Here is a 12,149-nt window from a genome sequence, read left to right on the forward strand (position 1 = left end):
TCCCGGGGGCTCTCCAGATCCTGTGACCCCAGGGTCCAAATCAGTGTGCACTGCACTGGTCCTTGGAGGCCACGCGAGCTTCCCGCCACCAAGCCCACGGCGGCCTGGTTCTGGTGTGTGTGTGTGTGTGTGTGTGTGTGTGTGTGTGTGTGTGTGTGTGTGTGCGTGCGTGTGTGTGTGCAGACACTGGCGAGCCATCTGTTCTCTTCACAGGGCTTTAAGAAGCAGCCACAACCCCCACTTGACATACATCTCCCTACAAAGAGCGGAAACAAGCCAGCACTTTAATTTTTAATTACAGAGAGGCTAACTTCATCGCAGCGGCTGCTTCTTTATTTAAGCCAGATTTTGAGCTTGGAGGCTCACAAGAACAACAGGGTAATAAGAAACCCCGACGCTGGCTAGGCCAATGTCACTGGGGCCCCCGCGGGCCACACATCTTATTTACCCAGCGCTAATTACTTCCAGGCCATTCTATTTTCCTTTTTCTTTCTTTCTGGTCCAAACCTTTAGGACCAATCCATGTTAAGAGTGTTCTGGAGTCACCAACGCCTTGTTCCTGTGGGGTTTGGGGTGTGTGTGTGTGTGTGTGTGTGGTATCTTCGCTGCCTCAGCCCCGCGCCACAGACATGCAGGCAAGCTTGCGTGGGGGCTGCCGGGAGGGTTATTTCAGCTTGGATCCTTCTAGAAGCTAGGGTCTCGGCTGGAGACAGAGAGGAAGGGGGCCGAGACAGTGTGATGTCCCTAAGCAGTGGGGACCTGTGGCCTTTGGAAGGCTGGCTTTTATTTCCCATGTGAGTCAGAGACCTGAGGACCGGAAGGATCTGGTTGTCTACAAGGAGCCGGCTCCGGAGCGGAGCCCGAGGGCTCACAGCCGGCCGCAGCCAGCTCGGGGGCTCAGGAGGGCTTGGGACCATTTTGAACTGTCTAAACATTTGAAAGTAGCCATTTGAGCCAGGTACCGGTGGCTCCCACCTGTAATCCTAGCTATTCAGGAGGCTGAGATCCTCGGATCACGGTTCAAAGCCAGCGTGGGCAAGGAAGCCCGTGAGTCTTTCATCTCTAATTACCGACCACAAAGCCAGAGGTCGAGCTGTGGCTCACGTGGTAGAATGCCAGCCTTCAGTGGAAGAAGCTAAGGGACGGTACCCAGGCCCTGAGTTCAAGCCCCAGTATGAGGAACAGCCCCCCTTCCAAATGAGTAACAGTTTTAATATAAAAAAAGAATAACAGAACGGTGGCTCATGGCTGAAATCCTAGCTACTCTGGAGGCTGAGATCTGAGGACTGAGGTTTGCAGCCAGCCCAGGCAGGAAAGACCACGAGACTCTTATCTCCGATTAATTAATTATAGAAAAAGCTGGAAAGTGGCGCTGTAGCTCAAGTGGTAGAGTCCTACCCCGGGTCTGGAGTTCAAGGCTCAAGACCGGCAACACCAAACCAAACCAAACCAAACCAAAAGGAGAGAACATTAAACTCTATTTAATGTCTGCTCTGATTGCAATGATTGATGTGTGGTGGCATCTTGCCCTTTGAGAAGCAAGGGTGAGGGAGGGGGACCTGGGCGTTACAGAGAGAAGAGGAGAAGACCCCCCCTCACCCCCCTACTTGCTGAGTCCCCACTGCCCGTGTGCAGGGAGGTGCCACGTCCAGAAGAGCCCCTCAAAGGGGTCCGACGGTCACTGTAGTTACCATATTTGCCTCTGGTTATTGTTTTACCATGTACAGAAGAACATGGAACAGTAATTTCAAGACTTCACAGGATAACCTACCCGTTTTCACGACAACCTATCAGCCGTCACGACTGCAGTCATCGCCTAGGCTGCTTCTGCTATGCCCGTGAAGTCACCGGGAGCGGGAGAGAAGCCGGGCCCACGGCTCCCGCCCTTCGCATCTGTGCCCCTAGACGGGGGCCAGTCCCTCCTCAAGCACTCAGGAGTCACCCACCGATCAACACGCGCTGACAAACTTCCCCTCAGACGGGCAAAGCCTTCTTCTGGTCACCTTGCGGGGAACAGCCAAAGCCACAGACCACTCCAACGATCAACCCGTCCCCAGCTCTGACCCGACGCTGCTGCTTCAGCTGTGTGCAAACCTTTCTCACCCTCGGCCCCCCATTTTCCCTGTGTAACCTTGAAGCCAGAATCGGAGCCCTCGAAGATGGTGAAGATGCACCCAAGGGCTGACGTGTAACAACTCTCCTCTCGCTCTTCCGTGGTGTCTCTTTACTTGGCATATAGAGGTGACAGGCCACACTTCCCAGGGGACTCCTTTGGGCCTGGCGTCTAAAAATGTGGTTTCAGCTAGAGACCCGCTTTCAAGGACAAACATTTATACTCTTGCACAGACTAACTCTGAAGTATGAGCTCTCTGTCTGTCTGTCTCTCTTTTCCCTTTAGCCTTCTTCCCCTTCCTTTCTAGAGATCGTCCAGACTGGCAGACTAGCATGGCTGCCATTCCCACTTGAAGAGCTAGCATCCCAGACAATGTACAAGGCAGGCAAAGTCAGCATTTCCCCTCCGTTCGTTTACAGCGGGCTTCAGAAAGCGCGCCACGTTTAGGAACGGCTTCGGCCTGGTCTTTTTCTAGAAATCCTGAAGCCGTTTACTAACTGTGAACTAGGAGTACGTAGAGCAGAACAAAGGTCTCTGAGGACAGCAGAAAGGGAGAAAGGCGGCATCACCCCGTTTGTCAGAGCCGCCCACCAAAAATGGTGAAGCGGGGGCTTCATCCGGCTGCTGAGAAGCGGAGGGCGAGCCCTGGCTTCGGAGCTCTGTACTCAGCCAGCCCGCGGGGCTGTGTGAGGCGCGCTGGCATCAGGACCTTGGTTATGCCTTCTGCATCATCCCTGGGAACCGACACCTGTGTTTGCCTTTCCTGGAAGCAGGGTCAGTCCCCAGATGGCCGGCACCGGCCCGGGGCCCGGCTGATTTGCCCCGGTCCTGGTGTGGATACCCATCTCCCTGCAGGGGCGCGCGCGGGCTGAATCCCAGCAGGAAGGCCCCTCAGCCTCACCCGCGGCGGCGGCGGCGAGCCACAGGGCATGTCTGCACTTCTGCAACCCAGAAAATGACCAGTGCTGATCAAATGATCAGGGAGTCCCCCCCCTCCCCTACCCCCCCCTCCCCAGAACACATCTGGCCAACCAGAAACCCCGATAGGGCAATAGCAACAGTGGCTAATTTTTCTCTAGACTTGTGGGTTGGTCTGACGACAAACCCAGAGGGGCCCGGAGGGTCTGAGGCCCCGTCAGAAAGTCAGGGGCTTTGCCCCTCTAGGGCAGGAGACAAGGCACAGGGATTCTGAGTGCTCTCGGCCCTGCGGTAATCAACGGCCGTTAGCGACGTCTCGAGCCAGACGAGAAGCTGAAGTGTTCATTACGAAAGAATGTGGCGGAGGCTGCCAAGCATTTTTTGGGGTGTGAAGGGGAACACGGCTCCTCACGGGGCGAGGCGTGGGTAGAGAGCGCGCGAGGACACCGCTCGTCCTTCCTGGGCGCTCAGGTTCCGCGTCCAGCCTGCAGTTAGTCATCACCAAGGGTGTCGGGGCGCACACACGGGCGTTTGCCCAGCTGCCCTGGCGATCAAATGTCGACTGAGCCGTTCCTGTAAGCAGTTTGGGGTGTTCCTGATTCTGCTGAGGTGGATAATGGCTAGGGTGCAGCTAGTTAACTTTGGTTAACTTTCACCAAAGGCTTTCACACAGTTCCTATTAAGCATTTTCCTGATACGATGGCCAATCATGGCAAAGCTTATCATGTTTCCGATAAAGGAAATAATGACATCAAAGATAACAGAAATACCTCTTCTGGCCAGTCCCCGGGCTTGGACTCTGGGCCTGAGCGCTGTCCCTGGCTTCTTTGTGCTCAAGGCTATAGCACTCTACCTCTGGAGCCACAGCGCCACTTCCTGTTTATGGGGTGCTGAGGAATCGAACCCAGGGCTTCAAGTGTCATAGGCAATCACTCTACCCTTAAGGCACAGTCCCAGCCCCAGAAACACCTTTTCTTTAAACACTGAATTTCTGGGAATGTAGAGGAGCTGGGATGAAGCCAGAGCCGTGTATGAGCTGCGTCCATACTCCACAACCCAGCCGCACCGCAGACCCGGCCCCGACTTACCAGCACCAGATCTGCGTACAGCAAGGGCCTTTCAGTCTAGTCCATGAAGGGGTGGTAAGATCTTGTCACCCTAGGATTTTAATCACGTCTATCTCCTTGAGGACGAGAGTCTACCGGCCTTGCTCGTATTAAATCCTGAATTGTTACAATATCTTTTAATACACTATTCATTCTACTGGGGAAGGGAGAGAAAGGGTAGAGCGAGAGGCAGAAACCGCAATTGCTTCTCTCTTCCCCAAAGGAACAACAAATTCATTGCCACCACAGTTTGTTAAGAGCACCCAGGCCCTGAGTTCAAGCCCCAGCACACACACACACACACACACACACACACACACACACACGATTCTAACTGTAAGAAGATGCCACGAATACTTTGCTGGAAAGAAAGGAAGAGCCACTTCATGGGCAATCAGGACTGCCCGTAGTGCAGCCACCAGCCCAGCTGTTTTCAGACGTGAATTAAGGGGTCTAAGCGGAGCTCGTGCTGGAAAAGCAAGGACAAATCCCCTGAGGCCAGGGGTGAAGGCACAGAGGTTGGGATGGTGAACCCGTAAGAAAATCCAGTCTCAGCTGACTGACACATTCTAGGCAGTCAGCGTTTCTAACACATGGGGACTTGGCCCTGTTTACTTTTGAGATAACATTTTTTTTTCCAGTAAAGATATAAGCCCAATAGGGCTCACATCCTGGTCTTACGTTCATAAACCCTTGTCTTTGTATTGTTCTATTCTTACCCAGGACATACAATCTAGAACACTCTTCGGCATTGACTTGTATTGTTCTATTCTTACCCAGGATATACAATCTAGAACACTCTTTGGCATTGATTTGTATTGTTCTATTCTTACCCAGGACGTACAATCTAGAACACTCTTCGGCATTGACTTGTATTGTTCTATTCTTACCCAGGATATACAATCTAGAACACTCTTTGGCATTGATTTGTATTGTTCTATTCTTACCCAGGACGTACAATCTAGAACACTCTGCGGCACTGGTGAGGAGCTCATTGTCTCTGGCTCTCCCTGCTCCTCCTCCTCCCCCGCCCAGCCTGGCCCCACTGGAACTCACGTTTAGGATGAGAACCCTCTGGAAGCCGGTGCATTCGTGCTTCAGTTTGAAACAAGTGAAGTCAAACCTAAAGCTCGGCCATGCTGGGAGTGCTCGCCTAGGCCCCCTGATTCTTTAAGAGATGTCCTACCGAGAGGTCAGCACCCAGAAGAGACAGGGAGCCTTCAGCTTTCATACCCCTAGTGAGTCATGGCAAAGAGAAAATCCAGTTTTGTTTTCAAGTTCCTGGTTATGCATAAGGAAAGCTGGTGGTGATGACAGACAGTGCACAAGAGGAGAGGCCATTAGCAAGACCACAGCCCCCCTCGGAGAGAAGACCCCACAGATGATGAACGAGAGCTTCAGGCTCTGAAGCTCTGGGCCCTTTCCATCCCACCCCAGGCCTTCTGATCCAAAGCAAGAGATCGAAGAACCAGGAATTTCCCGTGTTCCCTCTATCCATCCGTCTGTCTGTCTATCCGTCCACCCATCCCTCCATCATGCGTCCATCTCCATTCCTTTCCTAAGAGCCCTGCGTTCATGCTTCACTTAGCGTCCATGTTTTGTTTTCCCACTTTGATTTACATTGTTGAATTTAAGGAATTTTGAGAGGTTAAGAATAATTTGACCCATGTCCAGGGACCCATAACGTGTGGGAAATTCTTAGGTGCATGGAAAAATACAACAGCTAAACACCACGTGCGGCCCGTCGCGCTTTGTGAGCGGAGGTTGCCACGGAAACCCCCTGGCAGTCTAGTCCCTGAGGTAGTGGCTCTGGCCGTCGGGCCTGGGAGGGAGCTGGAGGGGTTGGCTGGAGGGAGGACGGAGGGGATGTGTCACTGGCTCCGGGCCCGATGATGACAGGGCAACTTTTCCCCTCTGCGCATGGTCGGGGCCGTTTGTCCCTCCGACTCCTTCCCAAGCTACCTCAGCGGCCGCTGGCTCGTGAGAGATCTGCTTGCTTCTGCGAAGGCGGACGTCAGAAGAAGGCTGAGGTAGCCTCTGTGACGGAGCTTATGGGGAGAAAGCAACGTCTCCCGGAACGCGCTAAGTGACAAGAGCTGAAGCTGACGCCGCGGCCTCTCAGGGGGCAAAGCTGCCACCGCCGCCGCCGGCGGAACCTGTCGCCCGGCCGCCCCCCCCCCCCCCCCATCGACGGCCACAACCCGACTGCAGAGATCCCACAAGAGTCCCACTCAACGGCCTTCCGCGGAGGCAAGAGGGGAAAGGAACAGAAAAGAAAAGAGAGAGGAAGGGTGAGCGAACACAGTCATAATATTCACTATACCCATGTGAAAATAAAATCGGATAAGTGGGAGGGATGGGCTGGGTTAGGAGAGACAACTTTGATCGAGGCACTGTACTTAATAAACGAATTTGTTGAACGGTGACCCCTTTGTACAACTACCTAAAGACACTAAGACAAAGAAACTAGCTGGGTGCCCGTGGCTCACGCCCGTAATCCTAGTTACTCAGGAGGTTGGGATCTGAGGATTGTGGTTCAAAGCCAGCCCAAACGGGAAAGTCTAGGACCCTCTTGCCTCCAATTAACCACCAAAAAAAAAAAAAAAAAAAGTCAGACATAGAGCTGTAGTTCAAGTGGTAGATCTCTAGCCTTGGACGCAAAAGCCCAGGGACAGTGCCTAGGCTCTGAGTTTAAGCTCCAAGATTGGCTTAGGAAAACACACACACACACACACACACACACACACACACACACACACACACACGCGGTGGACCGGTCCCTTGGCCTTCAAAGGAGTCAGCGAATGAGGGCTTGGAATTCACAGTTCCTCTAGTATGCCATGTAGCTATAGCCGGTCACCCGACATCAAGGTCTGCAGTCATTTGTTATTAACTAACTTATTTGTCCAGGAGAAGAGGTGGATGATCGCCCTTCCGTGCTGCCTCAGCTCTGATGGAGCTTGGGGGGGGGGGGTCCTCCATAGCTCCTGCTTGCCCCTGCTTGCTGGAATGAGGTGTGTCCCCGGAGCTCCTTGCGTGGGAATCCCCTGTGCCCCGCGGGAAGACATTTTACACAAAGCTCCTTCTCTGGGTAACGGGAGAACTCATTGGGAGCTCACTTCACACGCACGTGCGACTTCTGCTGGGTGTCCCAGAGTTCCCCCGCCTCACAGACTCTGCGGCTGGCTGTCACCGCGGAGGACTTGGGTGCTGTGTCCATATAAGGCCGGGTTAGCCGGGGCCGGGGAGGGCGGGCGGCGTGCCTCCACCACCGCGGCCGCAGTAGCACCGTGGGGAAAATCCAGGATCAGAGACCCCAGGGGAAGCTGTGGGAAAGAACAAAGTCTGCACGCAGCTCCGCGCTCTGGACAGCAGCCTCCACCAGCTGCTATTTTTATGTGCGACTTAAAAAAAAAAAATACAGCCTAAACCAGAAGTGGGGCAGAAATGACCCTGCTTGCCAAGGAACCACATTCTGCATACACCTTTCCACGAGTAAGTGTTTCACCCACATAGATTAGGTGGCAATAGATCTGAAATCGAATCTAGCTTGTAGAGAAATAAATGCATCTGTCTAATAACAACCATCTTGCCGGGAGCCTGTGGCTCGCGTCCGTAATCCTAGCGACTCGGGAGGCTGCGACCTGAGGATGGAGGGCTTAGCCCGCCCAGACGGGAAAGTCCGTGAGACTTCACCGCCACGAAGCCGGAAGTGGCGCGGTGGCTCACGTCGTAGAGTGCTAGCCTTGAGCAGAAAAGCTCAGAGACAGTGCCCAGGCCCTGAATTTAAGCCCCAGGACGGGTGGGAGGGGGGCGGGGGGAGAGGGGAGAGCTGGAAGTGGAGGTTGGCTCAAGCAGTAGAGTGCCAGGCTTAAGCAAAAAAGCCAAGAGGAAGTGCCTAGGCCCTGAGTTCAAGCCCTAGTACTAGCATACACACGTGTGCATGCGCGTGTGCACGCACACATGCACACGTATCTTCAGTAATATACCAGAAGACATCTTCAGCCATCTAGTACACAGCCCTGGTCAATGGAGCCGCTGCTCTCTCCAGCTCTGAACATCAGCCATGCCTATCATCTTCCTCTCCAATGTACCGGGGCACTCACTCGGCCTGGGAGCTGACGGACGGAACACTCTCGGTGGCTGCTCTCAGGACAGGCACCGGGGAGAGCTGCGCTCTAGCCTGTCAAGCCATCAAGTGTGGGGACACGGGTGGAGCGGCCCCTGGGGTACCCCTCAGAGTGGACTGCCCCACCCCCCATCATCCCTAGTAGGACCTTAGTGGCAAGGCCAGCTGGGTGTTAATCCAGATGACCAGAGGGCTCATGGTTTCCCCTTGCCTGGCAATGGCTAAAAAAACAGGCGCAGGCGCCTCGTGGGAGAGACGCCAGAAAACCAACCTCGGCGGGGGCAGTTCACTCAGGAGCTCTCGAGAGCTACACAGCGTGTGCTCGTGCACCAAGTGCAGACAAGCAAGGAGACGGAGGAGACAGGGCAGGGATGGACACAGGACTTTGCCCTCCCCGGCCCCTCAAACCTGGGCTCGGACATAGCAATAGGAATATCGTCGAACCAGGGCTCACGCCTGTCTCCCAGCTACTCGGGAGGCTGAGATCTGATGACCACGGTTCACAGTCAGCCAGGGCGGGGAAGTCCACGAAACTCTTATCTTCAATTAACTACCGAAGGGCCAGAAGGGGAGATGTGGCTCAAGCGGCAGAGCACCAGGCTCGGCACTAAGGGACAGTGCTCAGGCCCCGAGTTCAAGCCCCAGAGCCGGCACCAAAACCAAACAAGACAATGTTTTCTTTAAGATTTGTTTTACGGCACTGGGCACTGAAGGAGTCCTTGTGCACACCAAGCTACCCCTGCTAAATGCTGTCACCTTAAAATAAGAAAGGAACGCCAACACTGCCATTTTAAAGATGGAGAATCAGACACCAGTCACGTCCGTTGAACGCGGAACGTGTCGAGTCCACTACAGGGCAATGTTTTGAGCCCTGCAGGGTGAGGTGACCAAGGGCGGGCTTCCCCCTCCTTCTCTACGAAGTGCGCTGTGTCGGGGCATTCACAGAACCCGAGAACGCGTGATCTGAACCTGGATTCTCTATCTGTGGAGGCGTCACCGGTCTCGAGATTCTCCTCCTTTAACGCCTACGCTGCGATCTGTTCCGCCACCTAATATTTTTACACAGTGTGTGCGTTTAGGTAAATTATAAGGACGCTTCATCATTGCATTGACACACATCCACACATCCACTTATTTACACATTCACATACACACACTTACAGCCAGCTCTCCGTACCTCTGGATTTGTGCCATCCGGTTCAACGGACCATGGATTGAAAAATATTTGAAATCGAAATGAAGTCCCTGCTCTGAGTACATATCAACCTTTTGCTCTTGTCCTTCTTCCCCAACCAACACAGTAACACCTCCATTTACACAGCAGTTACATTGCGTTTTTTTTGTAAGTAATCTGGAGATGATTAAGTATATGGGAAGATATGCATTGGCTACACAAAAAATAAAAATCCGGCTGTCTTCTACAGCAGTTTTGAGAATCCTCTGGTTATTTCCACGGGGTCTGGGACTCAGTGCCCTGTGGGTACCGAGGGGTGACTGTGTGCATTTAGAACAGTGAATAAGAAAAAGGAAGGCAATAGCAACAGACTCGAGTTTGCATCGTCCTCTGGCCCACTCCGTGTGTGTGTGTGTGTGTGTGTGTGCGTGTGTGTGTGTGTGTATTAGGCTTCTCAGCAGAGCGTGTAGGTGACCAGAGCAGCAGATGGAGACTGCGCACGCGCACACTTACCCGGCCTCCTTTCTCTGGGTAGCACTGGCAGCCGCCGCTGCAGTCTCTCCCTCCGCAGGGCACATCCAACTTCTTCACACCCTGCAGGAATCGAACACAGAGCCGACAGTTACCGATGGGGTCAGAGCAGCCGCAGGCCCTCCCTACCCAGAAGGACTTCATTCAGCACGTTCCAGAAGCATCTTTAGGGCACTTTCAGGTTCTCAGCAAGACTTCGTGGAGAGATTCGCAGCCCTGCCCGGGCCCTGACCACGCCCATCCGCCACGTCCTGCCTAAGACTGGTGTGCTTGTCACAGTCCAGGAGCCTACGATGGCTCACCGCTGTCCCTCGGGGGCCACAGCCCTTCCAGAGGAACGAGGAGAGCACGCCCAAGTCTCCCAGGGTGTGCGGAGCACGCCCCACGGTGTCTGGAGACGCAAGTCCACCTGGAGAAGGGCAGCCACAGGCCGGCGGGAGCAGGTCTAGGGGACTGGGTCAGCCTCTTGACCTTGGACTTGGACCCAACACTTCAGTGTGGCACAACTGTAGGAAAGCCCGCCCTGCCCCTCCTACTGACAGGGCACTGATGGGGTGGCCGGGAAGAACGACTGGGGACCTAGTACTCCTAAGTACTGGCTGGCAGGGACATCGTGCGTGTGTGTGTGTGCGCGTGCGTGCGTGGGTACATGTATGCGCTGGCACTGGGGCTGGAACTGACTCTCGGCTTGTTCACACAAAGTTGACGCTCGAGCCACCTCTCCGCGCCCGGCTCTTCTGCTGGTGAACTGGAGACGAGAGTCTCACGGACTCTCCTGACGGGGCCGGCTTCAAACCGCACACCTTAGAGCACAGCCTCCCGAGGAGTCGGGCTCACGGGCGTGAGCTACCTGGCCCCCGGTGACTTCAGAGACAACTCTTACACGAGCCGAGCGGGTAGCCGAAGGAGTTCTCCGGCTCGACCGTTCCGACGGGGAGAAAGCGTCTCTCCCTCCCAAGCTCAGCTCTGCGGATCACAGCAGGGCTCGGGGGTCAGCTGGCCGTGTGTGTGGCCAAGTCTTGGGGTTCTCCCTTTCACAGAGCGGGCGCGCGGTCCTGAGCACCGACGCTGTGAGATCGCAGGAGGCACCCTGACCTCATTCCTGGTCTCCCCCGCCCCCAAGGCGGGGCGGCCTGGCCGAGCCCCAGTGTCCCTGGCACTTAGACCTGAAGGTCCCCGCGGGCGCTCGGCCTCTGCCGCTCACTGGCCAGACCTCGCGCGAGCAGAACTCGGCGGACGACGGCACCCTTGGACGTTTTCCACCCCGGTGGCTCTGCCGGGCAGTGCACGGCCACATCCCTGTGCCCACGCGGCCGGCTCGCCCCGTGACCCTGCCCTCCGCAGAGCCTTCTTCCACACGCCCGACAGACGTGCAGGACAGACACACTTCTGACTCAGCCAGAGTTTGCCTCGGGCCTCTGCAATCCCTCAGGGCTATTTTTACTCAGATGACAAAACCTCCTGTTCGGCTAACCATGCTCCACCCGACAGCTCTCGCTTCATAGTTGCACATTTTTTTTTTTCCCCAATGCCTTGGTGATACGTCATATTTAATCTAGTACCCGGTGCACTGGTTACTAGCTGAAGATTTCCCCCTGAACCCGACACAGCAGCATCAAATCCTTCCAAGAAACTAGCACTTCATGAGTGCGCCCCATCTCTTTTTAAGGGCAGAACACAACTTGGGTTGCACAGGGAAAGAGGAAACAGACAGATAGAAACGCCCCGGATTGCAGCTATCTGCCATTTTTTCAGAGCTTCCGTGTGTGTCTACATCGGGGCTCCTAAGTCCTAGGGGGTTTGAGGATGGGATTTCTAGAAGCAGAGCCCCACACTGAGCTGAGGGCTTCACACGTCACTCCAACGCCGGGATGCCAAGAGGGCTGGCTCACCTCGTGTCTCCTGGCAGGGAAGGGCCCTGACAAGAGGGGCCTTGGCAGGTGTCCCTGGCTCACCCAATCATTCCCTTGACAGCCGTGTGGAAAGGAAAGGGGCTCCTGTGGCCGCAGCGGGCGGGGACCGCTCACGGTCTACATCTGGCGTTCCACATGCCATTCTAAATTCGGATTCCAGAGGTACCCGCCAGGGCCTTGCGTTTACATCAACGGCGGACGTGATTTTAACGGCTTTAAATCCATCGGACAGACCCGCTCGTCTAAATTTAGGACGCTCTCTGGA

General features: G+C 54.8%; 1 protein-coding gene across 1 annotated transcript in view; it reads right to left on the reverse strand.

The window, feature by feature from the left end:
• Positions 1-12,149, reverse strand: part of Col4a2 (collagen type IV alpha 2 chain) — a 92,380-nt gene that overhangs the window by 51,608 nt on the left and 28,623 nt on the right. The window contains 1 exon segment of the mRNA XM_048341095.1: positions 9,954-10,034. Within this exon segment, the coding sequence (XP_048197052.1) occupies positions 9,954-10,034 (81 nt within the window).

The sequence above is a fragment of the Perognathus longimembris genome, chromosome 3 (genome assembly GCF_023159225.1).
Source record: "Perognathus longimembris pacificus isolate PPM17 chromosome 3, ASM2315922v1, whole genome shotgun sequence".
Classification (NCBI taxonomy): domain Eukaryota; kingdom Metazoa; phylum Chordata; class Mammalia; order Rodentia; family Heteromyidae; genus Perognathus; species Perognathus longimembris.